The 14,293-nt window shown below is 48.0% G+C and overlaps 1 protein-coding gene across 4 annotated transcripts in view; it reads left to right on the top strand.

The window, feature by feature from the left end:
* LOC147901405 (glycerol-3-phosphate acyltransferase 9-like) overlaps positions 1–14,293 on the top strand; it is an 89,019-nt gene that overhangs the window by 63,362 nt on the left and 11,364 nt on the right. For all 4 annotated transcript variants that reach the window (XM_087375535.1, XM_087375539.1, XM_087375534.1 and 1 more), the window contains one exon: positions 3,978–4,063. In XM_087375535.1, coding sequence (XP_087231661.1) covers positions 3,978–4,063 — 86 coding nt within the window. The remainder of the gene's footprint in view (positions 1–3,977; positions 4,064–14,293) is intronic.

The raw sequence follows: 14,293 nt of genomic DNA, 5'->3' as shown, positions 1-14,293 counted from the left end.
TTGTAATCCGTCCAATATGAAATGCTCTTTGTGCATGGTTGTTGGGGATGTATTGAAGATCATGACCTTGGTTTTACCAAGATTGACCTTCAAAAACACAGATTTGGGATATCTTTGCAACCCACCAGAGAGTTTCGGCTACTAATCTCACCTCGTTTCAGCTCTAGTTTTGTTCTGAGATTTTGAGATTTTGAGCTATATAGTTTAGTTTATCATAGCACTCAGCAAGGGCCCTATAGCGCCCTTTGCTTCGTCCCATTGTGGCTTGTATGAGTTTATTTCCATTTGCTACCTTTGGCCCATAGGCTCGTGAACCCTCCTGCGGACGTTAATACATCTTTCTTTCTTTCTTTCTCTCAGACATCACATTATGGCACTCCTACACACAAAATGTTGTATGACATTCCTCACAAGCCATCATTTGGCCCCTGACATTTACGTTGTCCTACTTCTTGCTCTCTTTCATAGCTAGCTGTGTCAAACGTGCAACTTTGCAGCTCCATAATGGCCGAGCTAAAGATCATGAAGGACTAGGTATTGAATTCATTGCATATGGAAGAAATACCTTGCCCCGATCTTAGCAAAGCTTTTTAATGAAGCGGTCTGCACTAGTTTCCCTCACACCTAGACCCTTAACACCATCACTCCCATTCACAAGGCAAGGGTTCCCATGAGCTTGGAAAACTATAGGGCCATTATGATTGGTTGCATGGCATGTCCAAGATCTATGCATTAGTGCTTGACACAGAGGTTAGCTAGTTTGCAAAGCTTCACGGACTCAGGGCCGAGGGACAAACATGCTTCCGGGCCCATCACGGGACTCTAGATCACATACACTCATAGGTGTCATAGATGAGAACAGAGCATGGAGATAAAGGGTTTGTTGCTATTTTGTGGATTTCTGCAAAGCTATTGAACATTGCTGAGAGCTCGCTTCATCAGACGTTTGCAAGAGCTAGGTATGGTCGGGAAATCATTTGGGTAGTCGTGGCACTCTATGAGAGAGTCCCAGGCAGGGTTCAGAGAAGTGCAAGGTGGATAGAGGAGATCATGAGCACTATTGGGCAAACAAGGTTGTCCATTATCACCAACCTTTTTGGCCTCTATATAGACGAGCTCGAGCCTTTAATTGGGACACAGGGGGGTGCAGGCTGCTCTCGCCAGCTCCTTGATTCAAATCCTCTTACATGTGGTCATACTCTCATCCTCAACAATGGGCCTCTATTGACACTTGGATGCACTTCATACCTTCTATCCTGCGTCGACCAATTGCCACGTACACTCCCAGCAGTTGTGCCTCTGATCTGGTGAGCATCAAAGGAAAGTCCCCTAGTATGATCTGTGTCTCAACTTGCTGGCGAGTTTGACGTGTCTCGCGCTCTGGTCCTCGGATGTGCTGTCTCTTTGAGCCCTTCTAGTCTGTGCAGTCTGGGTGGAAAAACTCAGTAATTGTGCTCTGAGTGAGTCTGTCTGGCTAGAAAAAACTCATGCTCTGATTGGAGTCTGCTTGTATACCCTGATAACGCCTATGATATCCAGGTAGAGTGCTGCATATGGTGAAGTCTTAGCCTCCTCCCATAGGTCTCCAGCAAAGTGTGAGGTCTCAGGGGTGGAGTAACATACTACAATGAAGAGGTCTCCCGGGAAGGGCATCGCATCTGAGCCCATAGAAACATGGCATGTATATCTCATCTCTTGACAGAGATTGTGTCAATGAGGGATAATCTGTGTAGTACAGCCACCACTCTTGATCCATGTACTACACATGTCTCGTCCCTGTAGGCAGTCTCCCATGTGTATCCATTGAGCACTGTCAAAGGGCTCTTGGCGCTCTAATGTGACTCTGTATAGAAGGCCATGTCTCGTTTTCTGTAATGCTTCGAGAACAAAAACTCAAGAGGATCAAGCCTACTCATCAAAAATCCCCGTAAAGATCCAGGGCTGAGGCTGAGAGTGCCACCTCAAACCTATATGACCTACAAGAAGAAGGGACAATGTCCCCACTCCTTGAGGAAGAAACTCCTTTTGACAAAAGCAGTCTTGAAGATCCTCGAGCTATTCTAACCTCATGGCTAGGATCGTAATCTCTAAACCACCTGCTGGTCAATTGGGAAATCAAGATCTCCCTTGCTCAGATGAGGTTAGGAAAGGCTGGATGACGGTTATAGCCGTACCAAATTCTTGGATATCTTTGAAACACCACAATTCTGAAATTGAGTTTAGAAGGTCATAGCTAAAGTCTATCAATAGAGATCTATGGGATTTCCTCAAGAAGAGTTTGCATGACATTGCAAATCATGAAGTGGTGGTACTAGGCCTAGACTTCATGGATTTTGTACCTAAGCGTTCATTATTGCCTATTTATCTAATTGCAAGAGTGACTCTGGATTTTGTACCTAAGATTTCGATATTGCTTATTTATCTAATTGCAAAAGTGACTGTAGATTTTTTTTTAAATGGAAAGACTATTAAGTATTAACAACCCAAGAGCAATGTTCATGGGAAAAGTACCTCATGCATAGCATGAAAAACAAAATACACTGACTGGGTAAACAACCCGCTCATTAAGAAGAGCTAGAAAGCACCAAGGTTGAGGTTGAAAATGCCACCTCAAACCTATGGTGGACTCTGAGAAAAATGGAGTGGCCCTGAGCGAGATAGTCCTCCTGGCAAAGGCCTTGCGGGAAGACCCCTACATACTGAAACCAAAGCATCATGACCCAATGTGTGAGAAGGGTGGACCTAGGTGAGCCATCGAGTGCCTCCGTGCAGGTGGGTCTCCATATGCGCCATGCTTAAATGCTAAGATCTATCCACTGCGGCATGTGCAGGTCTTTTAGGAGAATGGTGAACATCATCCAAAGAGCTGACTCAACTAAGTGTCCTTGGGCCGAAAGAGCCCAAGAGTGGCCTTGCCTCTCATAAAAGATATGATGCCTCAAAAAGGAGAACCAAGCCATCAAGCCCTAGGCTATGAAGAAGGGGGAGGGAACAAAAGTACTCAAAAGTGTAGCAATCCCCTTCTAGATTATCTTAATGCTGAATGGACTCCTCAACAAAAAGGCAGTGAGGAAAAGTAGGGGCTGATTTAAACACGGACCTCCACAAGTTCAGTGCAATCCCTCCAGAGTCTTCTCCAAAAGGATTTCTGCAAGTCTAGAGAAATTTGAAAATTCTCCCTCTGGAGGAGCTTTGGTTGGCTTCCATCCCGTAAGACTGAGCTGAAATGTCTTGGCATTGCTAACTGTGTAGCGAAAGATAGGGAGGCTCTACGCATGGTTCCCTGCATCAATCCACTCCCAAGGGTCCCACTGCTAATACTTTATGGGGACACCTCCATAAAGCCAAATCCTCCATGAACCCAGGGAATGTGTTACGGGCTTGGGTCTAGGTACCAACCTGAAGTCAAGAAACAATGCTCCACATGACCCAACAATCATCTGGAAGGTTTTTGAAATCCTTCGATGAGCCCACAGAGAAAGTGGATCCTCTCTCCCATCTAGACCATTGCACATAACCCAGAACTACGAAAAGGTTTGCCATGATCATCAAGTATGTTGTCATTCCGTATGATAGGCTGCCTGTGAATCTCTTCTAGAGAAGAGGGAGGGATTCTGCGAAGATTAATCCTAAAGCTGCCCCAATCTTTCAGGATCGGGGGAGAATGGAACCTTGAGATGGACTGAGGTAAAGATCCACCCAAGTACTGTCCATCCAATCACCACCTGAAGTGAAAGAGAGTGACTGTAGATTTGACTATATTATTTTCTATAATCGGTGTGTTTGTTCACATTAAGAGATGCTGAGATGCAGATGTTTGGTTCTACGGAGATGATATTTGTAATTTCATTTCATTTTCTTTGATTAGATGGCATCCATAGACAATTTAGCTTGTTTTTTTTAAACTGCTGAGACAAAGTTCTAAAATTTTGACCCTTCTATTAATGTAAAGCTGTTTTGTTGTCTCTTGTTTGCAGGGTGCCTTTGAGCTGGGATGCGCTGTTTGTCCTATTGCTATTAAGTATAATAAGATATTTGTTGATGCCTTCTGGAACAGCAAGAAGTACGTTTTGCTGTGCCTGTCATTTGGTCTTTTAATAGTACTTTATTGCAGGTCCTGTGATATATCAAATGGATTTGATAATGGTGTATGCAATATATGGTTTTTGTGTGTCATTCATTACAATTCCATGTAGTACTTTAGTTTAACTGGCCTAAACACCAAGGTTTCATCCATCAATCTGAAGACACAAGTTTCATTCATGGGACGAGTCTATGTATAAGATTCGCAATAAAAGAAGATAAAAGGATGTTGGAGTCATGGGTCATATCTTACATAGCCTAATGCGAGCAGAGTGGGAATATAAACTGTTAAGTTAGCAGTCTTGTATTGTGAGTATTGATTTTCTATTCTATGCTAATGGGCATGGTGCAGTCACACATTGTGAGCATTGGTAGAGGAGATTGTGGGATGAGTAGGGTTGCGCTATGAGGTTGCCAACACTGTATAAGGTAAAGAGATGTATATTGCATATTGGGGCACACAAATGGTCTTGTTTTCTGTCAGTCTTTTACCATGTGTCTACTTCTCAGCACTAGTCTCATCTTGGGAAAACTGCACTGTTGTGTGTACTTTCTACTGTTATGCGCTCTCTATGTCGTTCAGGCATCTGACACTTTTTCTCTCACAAGCTGCCCTAGGTGGATGGTGATACTATGACACATGTCTTACATACATCCAGATGGGGGAGGAGGATTGCCCTACCCCCAGGTGGGGGAGGAGGATTGTGCAAGGGTGGGGAGGATTTCTGCATTGAAAAGGAGATCTGCAGGAATAGGGGAGGATGATTATGCATGGCAGGCGATAAGTGCACAAGGGTGGGAGGATGATGTGCAGGCGTTATGAAGGTTTTGTGTACGGTAAGGGCTACATGGCCAAGAAGGACCCGATGGAGAGGCAACTAAGAACAGAGTCTAGTGGAGAAGAAAGGTGCAGTAGGTAGGAGAGCTCCACCTAGTCTTCTTGCTAAGACATGCAGCAATTGCTATAGTTAGTACTAACCTTGGAGGGCAAAGGATGGCCACTCATAGGGGTTTCTTTATGACTTGGAGAAGGTGCACAATGTGTTGGTATGGCATTTCATCTTCCAAGCCTCTTAACTCACCCAAACCTACGAAGTTCGCTGTTGTCTTCCATCATGTTTCCACCTACAAAGATGGGGTATCTTCTATCATCTTCCAGCCCACCAAAGATGTGGTAATCTTCCATTGTCATCTATCCCTTTGAAGTGGCATTCATGTGCTCACGGGTATTTAGACATGAGTCGGATCATTGATTACTAGACCACCAATGCGCTGCACTTTGTTTAGGAGGTCACAAGACTATGATTAAAATCACGTAGCTTGATGTTGGACATGGTTCTCAACAGTAGGTGACCACAAGTTTTCACGTAGGTGATTACAAGTTTTCACATAGAGGAGCCCACATTGATTGGGAGGGTATCAGATTTAAGACCATGCTCCTATTTTGTAGAGGTGTGAGATTAAAGGAGACTAGACTTAGGCATAGCAAGTTCTGGCCCAAATTACGGTGCCATCATTGCTGCATCACAACGTCATACTTCCTTATTATGCCTACGAGTGACAAAACCCAAACCACGTTTTGCACAACCAAAGGAACATCATGGCATTTTTCCTCTAAGCCATGCTCTGCAGTCGCAACTCAATATAAGACATCACATCCATTTTTGCCCACCAGCCGTTTTTTTTGCCGAGTCCCCCATTTCTGTAAATGGGCCTAGAATGCCACATGTTCATTCATCAAGGCTCCACGTAGGTGCCTCTTTTACCCCTTCTTGGGATTCCTTAAGACCATTTGCCCCTAGGCACAATTTGTAATTAGGAACACCTAGGCCTTTGGCCTTTAGACCCACCTAGTCATGCAAACGACCCTATTTGACGGCCTTGACATTAACCCCTTCAACTATAATACATGAGACGCACCACACGTTAATTACAATTTTCGGTTCTCTAAAGGGAAAAATGCTGGCTGACCCTTCTAAGATCATGTTGCCTCAGCTTGAGCTAGCATTCCTTCACTCTTTAGGTATTAGTGTCCTCGATGATGAAATTTGGGAATGCTCTCCGCACCTTATAGGCGTATTCCCAAGTCACCTTAGATAGAGGTAAACCATGCCATGCAACCAACACCATGGGTATCTTTTGATTACGTACTTGCGTTGTTCCTTGGTTTAAGATTCTTGTTGGTTTGTGCCTTGCGTTATTCTCTCTCTCCTGAAGCAAAACAATATCCTCGATTAGTAAGGCACTTAGGTGCAAAAACCATTCTAAATTAGAAACATGAAACATTGGTGCACCTTACAACCTTGTGGACCGTGGTAACTCCAATCCATAGGCTACCTTGCCTATTTTTTTTAGAATTAACCCCTTCCCACAAAATTGGGGTGACAACTTAGCACACTCCTTTGTAGTCCTAAGACTTGGAGTGTGAAGGAACTCTGAGAAAAATTAGTTCTCCTTCCTTAAACTATCTAAAAGATCTATTTTCATCCGCATACATCTTAGCTCTATCCATAGCTTGGCGGATGTTAGCCCTCGCAAGTGCTATCATGTTTGATACTATGGATCCAGGTAACCCATGCAAACGAAATATATGACATACAAATAAATCTGCCACTTGCAGGGCACTAACAGACTTCCTAAAAACTCCTCGCTGTCCACAAAGCTCTGTAAATGCAAGCGGAGCTTTCCAACGATAGGGATAGCTGGAGTGCTAAACGTAGGACAAGCCAAGCCTGCCTCACCCATAGGCTGCATCTCCTCTGTATGGATTCCAAGTTTGCCTACCAATTCTGGAGAGAGAAAATTTGCATGAGCACCTAGGTAGAAGAAAATCAATGTCATCTAATCCCTCACTTTGCCCCATGCCATGCAAAGCTCCTTAGCATCGCCATTAGGCTACTCACTGATAACATCAGGCATTAACCTTGCAGATGGTTCAGGCTTCTTGCCTTTTTGCTATTCCCTATCATTCACTTTCTCTTGAATCTTGCATTTTGTGCAATCCCGTGCCACATGGCCCTCTTCTTTACAGTGAAAGCATTTATTAGCCTCCATCAAGGCTTTCCTTTCCTCACATGACAACCAATTGGAGCCTGGCCTATCACGCTTCTTCCCTTTGTTAAAAGGAGGCTTGGGAGCATTCCCTGGCTTCTTGAAATTCTCAGATTACTGCTTTTATACCCGCTGGTCTTTCCTAACAGCAGTGCATCAGCTGTAGTAGCATTCTCAAACATGTTGGTGACCCTCGTTTTAGTGCAGTAGTCCCTAATTGCCTTTGACAGCCCACAACCATATTTTTCAATCTGTTCTGACAAGGGCACATGCTGATAAGATCTGACCGGCAAAAGGGCTTCCCAAACTTTTTATTGTATTCTTCCAAGTTATGATAGTTGGCTGCATCTAACTTGTGCCATGCTGTCATAACATCTACCTCAAAGGTAGTGGTCAACCAGGGAGCTGAAAACACCTGCTTAAACTGAACCCAACTCGTAGGTGCTCTATTGTGGAGCAGCAAATGTGTCCACCCCTTGTAATCTTTGACCTTTCCTTTGGGTTTCAGATTGTCATACAAAGGTGGCTGCAAAAATGGAGGTTGCATTGCATTCCCTCCAGCCTGTCCTACACTGCCACTACCCTTTAGGGGGTTTGTCAAACTAGCCCCAGGCATACCAAACATACCTGTAGGAGCTCCAAAGGTCTCTGACCTTCCACTTTGCATTCCTGGCTGCATGCCAATATTGCCATACATGATGGCATTGCAAGCTGCATACCCCCAGATACATTTCCTTGCATCTCCCTTGCATTCCAGGCTGAAAACCAACAGGGTAATTTCCAAGCATTCCTTGACCATCATTAGCTTGACTAGCCATTGCTTGAAATGCTGAACCCTCACCAAAATACTCTGGATGCATAAAGGGTTGGGGAAAGGCTTGCTGCCCTTGATTTAAATTCTGAAAATCAGTCCCTTGGCCATGCATAGCCATACCAGGACCTTGAAAGGGCTGCTGCCCTAGAACTCCCTGTATATTTGGCATTATTGGAGGCCGTCCATCCAATGGCATCACACCAAGTGTCTGTTTTTGAACCCCACTAGGCTCCCCTGCATGAGAATGCTTCTTTTTCTCCTTAGACCTCAAAGAACCTTGGGTGCTTGCATGAGCTATGTGAGTGTTCCCACAATGCTCATTAACTGTGCCTTAAACATATCCTTTGCATCCTCAGCCTCTATTTACCCCTTTAAATGAGAGGCACTCACACCAAAAGAATTTACAGCTTGCTATGCCTCAACATTTTGGTCATCCTGGGAGGCTCCCCCATGCATAGATTGCTCTTTTTGCTTATCCTGGGAGGACTGCCCCTCCATATCCCAATCATTATCTGTCAAAGGCATAATGCCATAGGTCCACACCTCGTGCACCCTCAAGGTACCTTTGCGCACCAACATCCTGGTGCCTTGCCTTCAACTTTCAAGCAAGCTACATGCATGCATTAGAATTGACGCGCTCGAGGCAAATCCTCTGAGTGTCACTATCCCAAGCTTTGTTGAGTCTATCTCTGGTACTTCAAGGGGATCCGACTCAAAATCTAGTAATCCCACCTGTCTGCTCCGTGTATGTGCGTTGGAGTCATCTAAGAGGAGGACCCCCCTACCTACATCATAGATCGTCTCTTATGGACTTTGACCCTCTATTGGGACCTCATGCACACGTGATTAAGTATTCAGGTGAAGTAGCATACTGCAATGACGATTAGTCATGTATCAGGCGGCAGAACTTGCACCCACGTGCCATGCGTGCTTCTCCTTCTGCATCACAGAGATAAGTGGTTTCAGATGTGATTTGAAAACAGCTGCCATACCTACAGAGCACTGTACCCCACTCTCTCTCTCCTTGTCTCTTGCCTTTAGGCGGACTCCCAAGTGTACCCTGTGACTAGCTAGTCCTCTCTCTGGACTTTCATGTGACAATCTCTCTATTGTGTAGGTGTCTGAGAAACCCCCTGGGTAAACAGACCACAAGGTGCCATTGCAGTTCCACACCGCCATCCTCAATTAGTTTTGTCCCCCTATCTCACGGTCTCGACACCATCATGTGTTGTCTGCATCCCTCTGTCTCTCCTCTTTCGGACTTCTCCTGGAGAATGACTTTCCTATGATTGTTGCACCCCTAAACGAATGAAAAGATGTGAGTAGGAAGGGACTATAGAAATTGAATGTGCAAGTCTTTCTAGTATTAGGAGTTAATGGTCAACTTCCATACTTCTTGTGTCATTTTGGGATCAACCAATGGTTATTTTTAAAATCTGACATTAGTTTAGCTTAGCTAGGGCAACTTGTGATTTCATGGGCTAGTAAAGTCTTTTGGCCTACCACTTGACATTTCCACATCATCTGTTGTAATGGAAACTCTAATTTTTGTCTACATAGTTCTAGAATTATTTAGTTTTGTGTGTTTCTCTCACTGTGTATACATACCATCTGTCTCCTAATTGTGAGCTTAATGGCTTGTTAAAAGACAACTTCTTGCCATGGCAATTCCACAATTTTCAGCCTGCACAAGATTAATGTGCCATGCTAAAGAATTAATTTTTAAAGAAGTTATTAAGTTACGGCTCATGTGTTTTAAAGAAAGAAAGAAAGAAAGTTTATTAAAGTCTTTGGAAGACCGATGGGTCTATGAGACTGTGAAAATCCTGATACAACAAGCTGTGGTAGTGGAGCTACTAAACGAGCATCCATACCAATGCAAAATGCAAAAAATGCAGAATGGCAGTACTAAGTCCTAAGTACAACATAGTAATGTCGATGGTCGACTATATATCAGTCTCAGCATCGTCATCAATATCCTCATCATCATCGGCAGCAGCAAGATATCAGGATGGATGAGGCAGTGGAGGCATGAAGTCGGCAATAGAGTGCTGTCAGCCACTCAGAGGTGCGGTCCTGACACGCCCCCCGGTCGTAGCTCTGCGTCTGACCAGGGCTACTATGACCCCCGTCGGTCGGGCTCTGACTCTAAAGTGTGTGATCTGTGTGTGACCCTCTGTCTTAAAAGCGAGAGTACAAGAAGGCCTGAAGGCCAACGGGCTGTAATCACAAAACGGATTCAGCCCGAGAAGTCAAAATGCTAAATACAAGCCTCCTAGGACATAATCATCGGAGAGTGGACAAACAGCCACGGAGGAGGGGCGTAATGCCATTGAAGACTCTGAGTGGAGTGCTGGAAGAATAACTCCCGGTGGTCCCAGTCGCGAAGGAAACGTCGTCTCTTTTCCTTCCCTGCTCGGGACTCTCCTTGAATCTGATCCCACTGACCCTTGAGCGTGTGAATGATCGTGCTCCAGATATCTGCGAGGGTCTGGGTAGTAGAAGAAGTGTGAGCTCCTACAGTCTGTGCGCATCTGGAAGTCCAGATATGCCAGCTTGTGATGCTCCCTATGATCTCCCAAACTGGGTGCCGAGGCATCGCTCCTGCATCTGTCTTTGTCAAATGCCATGGGAAGCTGTCCATGTATGCCCAAGTGGCCTGCGTGATGAAAAAGACGGGATCCTGTCTAGAGAACTCATAGGCCAAGTGATGTCCCGGCTCAGTGCTGCACCAACAAACGGCTCCCCAAGTGATCGGTCCTAGCTCGGGTGTAGCCCTAGCTAAGATCCCCATGATTCCCTTCCAAACCGTCTGCGCGTGCGAGCAGCTCCAAAGGCAATGCTTCAGGGACTCCTCCTGAAGACACATCTGGCAATGCCCCTCCTGCCCCATCTGTCTCAGCCAGCTACCAACTGGAAGCCCCTTGTGCCACCATCCAAAGGAAATAGGAGATCTTCCTCGGACGCCAACTAGCCCAAAGAGCCTTCCAGAAAGTGCGAAGAAAGACCACGGATATCCCCTGGGCATACCACCTATGTGCCTGTGTGGGTAACCCACGCTAGAGAGCCCCAAGAGCACGCCGACCCGTGCGTGCACTGTAAGAAAAGAAGGGGGTAGGGTTCTCTGAGGTCTCCGACGGTGGCCAAAGCCACTCCCCTGGGTCCCACTCCACCTCTGACAAGGAACGGCCCTCCCATATCCAGAGTCTCCAATCCTGGTCCTGCATAATCAGGGGCTCTATGTGCCAAGTCTTCCCTTGCAGCCCTACAATGCGAAGGTGCTGCCAGGGAAGCTGGGGGTCGATCATGGCCTCTCTGCTCTGTAGGCGACTGTCATCAGTGATGGAGAAGAAATGTACCGAAGAATCCGAGAAGAGGCCTGCCACCACCAAAGGAATGCCTCGTGGAGTGAACAATCCTAGCCACCTCTCATCTCCCAGGAAGAGCTGTCCGATGCCTACGGGAATCCTCCAACCTGCAGGGATGGCAGCATCAATCTCCGCTCGCCGAGCCTGGATCCCACGTGCCGTACCTACTGCTGCTGCCAGCTCGCCTGGGCTCATCCGACTGTAGACGTCCCTCCAAACCTGAAACAAGCGCGCGGGCCCATGCGCCCTGAGCGCCCAAGAGATATGGGATCTCTCTCCAAGCTGACGACCTGTATCATCTGTCACCTGGCTGCTCCAGATCAAGGGCTGTCTGTCTGTCTCCTCTCGGCAGCTAGGGGGAACCTGGGAAAGGCTGTGTCGCAACTTCCTCCAAACCGAAATGAGGCTACAGAGGAAGGGGGAACGGGGCTGAGTCAAAGGAGCTGAAGTGAAGATCCATCAAATAGAAGGCTGCCAAACACCCCCTCTCTGGGGAGTACACCCACTGAGACCATGCTGTAGCAAGAGCTTCCACGTCTGTCCTCCTGGGGTCAGACCGCGGATGACTAGCTTGCCAAGAAGTGCCTAACTCTGCAGCTCTGGATCTATGATGCCAAGGCCGCCCTCTGCCTGGGGGAGAATGACCGTCTGCCAGGCGACCCTAGCTCTGGCGGTGCCGGAACCGTCTGAACCAGACCATAGGAAGTTCCGCACCAGTCTCCTCAGCTGGGCTACACAAGACCTCGAAAATAACCAACAAGAGGCCACATACCAAGCAGTGGCAAGGACCTGGTTGACCACAAGGGCCCTGCCTGCCAAGGAAAGCCGAGCCGTGCTCCAGAAAGCAAGCTTCCGTCGTATGGAGGCTAGGACCGGCAAGAACTGCTAAGCCGGTGTGATGTCCAGGCCTACCTGGAATCCCAGGTAACGTGTCGTCTGTCCTCTAGGGATCCAGCGAAACCCCAAGAAAATACCCCACTGTGAGCTGGCTCCCGGATCTGTAAGAAAACCAACTGACTTATGCCAGTTGATTTTCGCCCCAGCCGCAAGGCAAAAAATCTCCAGGGATAGCCTCACTCGCTCCAGTGACTCGACATCATCCTGCACATATAGGGCTGTGTCGTCTGCATACTCGGAGTCCAGCAACTCGGCATCCTCTCGAATAGGGAGACGCATCCCGCGAAGACCAGTGGTACGAGATCGAAGGAAGTGTGTCATGGCCTCCGCAAAAAATAGGAAGAGGTAAGGCGCTAATGGACAGCCCTGACGCACCGAGCGCTCGCGTGTGAATCTCTCCCCCATCCTGCCGCTAATGATAACCCGACTGGAGGCCGATCTGTAAAGGCTAGCAATACCTCTGATCCACTCGTCCGGGAAACCGAACCGAGCGAGTGTACCTTCCAAGAAGGACCAGTCTACCCTGAACCGAGCGAGTGTACCTGCCAAGGAAATGCCGTAGAAGCCCGCAACCTCTGAAGTCCTCCAGGGGCGAAGCCCTTCCGCGTAGGCCCACTCCAGCGGTGGCCTAATAATGACCAGGAGTCGAAAACGTTTGGCGCTGTGGCACCAACGCAGACGAACATCACCCTCCTGCCACTGCTGCTGAAGAAGCTCCGCTGCTCTGCTACCAATCCAGTCCTGCACCTGCTCCTGGGTCTGGTCACGTATCGTCTCCCAAACATTTTCATTCGTCCATTGCTCACTCCCTTCACTGGACATAGTGAAGGAATAGCTAGGACCATCGTGCGGAGCCAGAATGGACACCTTACCCTCCGTCCCCTTGCGGAGGAAGAAGATGCTGATGTCTAGGCATGCGGGAAAGGAGCCAATACCCGCTGCATCCAAGTAGTCCCAAGGACCTGCTCAGTAGAACTCCAATGGAAGAGCTCTAGGAGCAGCCCTTGGGCTTGGGGACGAAGATGAGGAGTTTGAACCGGAGGGAGGGGTGCTGGCCACGTGTGGGAAAGGGCCTATCCCCGCCGTTGGGCCCGGAGGGATGGACGAGGGTGAGGTCTGTGTTGGCTTTGGGGCTGCAGGTGGTGCAGGTGGAGGAGGGGGGGATTCCTTCTGTATCATGCTCGAGGAAGAGAGTGGCGCGGAAACCACAGGTCCGGGGGGGGGAACCTGGAGGGGGTGGGGGTCGGAGAATCGAGGAGGAGGGGGGAGGGGGGGGGAGGGCGGGATGAGGGCTGAGGGGGAGGGCGGGATGAGGGGGAGGCTGGCTGACCTTCTGCTTTCCCTTCTCCTTCCCCTTACCGGGCTGCTGATGAGTAGGGATCATGTGAGGGGGCTCTTGCTGTGGCTGGGAAGGTTTTTTGGGGCCTGCTTTGTTACCCTTCCATTTTCGTTTGACTTCCGTCCAGCTTTCCCCTTCTGGAGGGAATGTCGCTGACTGGAGCGAAGTATCTTGAGCTGCCTGACTGGGGGTCTTCTGAGGTTCCGTACCCGTGAAGCGAGGACATGAGCGAGCCTGGTGCCCGAAGCCGTGGCATCTCAGACACTGGTTTGGGCGACCAGTGACCAGAATGCGCTGCGTCACCACACCTGTGTCTGTCTCTATCTCGAACTCTGAGGGGATGCTCTGTGGATCAAGGACTGCCACTTTGACACGTGGCACCCCTTGGGCTGCCGCCGCATCAATGTAGGTGTCCTGCATAGGCCAATCAAAGTGCGCCCCCAGGTCCTTGATTAGGGCGAAGCTCGGTTGCGAGACCTGGGAAGATAAGGGTAACTAGGTGTCGAGGAATACGAAAGCGGGCGTCGAAGTCCGCTACACTAAAGCCCCTGTACCAAGGGACCATGAGAATGATCTTCCCACCCACAGAAGTAGGGGATCGTCTGACCATGTCGCTCGCAGCCTGTGCTGAGGAGAGCTTAAGCCAGAAAATGCCACGTCCCATGAGTGCAACCTCCTCAATGTGACTGTCCTCGAGGTAGAGGGTGGACTGCAACCAGTCCTTGATGTCTGCTCGTGAAG

Source organism: Dipteris shenzhenensis, chromosome 6 (genome assembly GCF_047967505.1).
Source record: "Dipteris shenzhenensis isolate YYH24624 ecotype China chromosome 6, Dip_SZ_1.0, whole genome shotgun sequence".
Classification (NCBI taxonomy): domain Eukaryota; kingdom Viridiplantae; phylum Streptophyta; class Polypodiopsida; order Gleicheniales; family Dipteridaceae; genus Dipteris; species Dipteris shenzhenensis.
The sequence above is the reverse complement of the archived record's forward strand: the minus strand, read 5'-3'. Positions and strand labels throughout refer to the sequence as shown.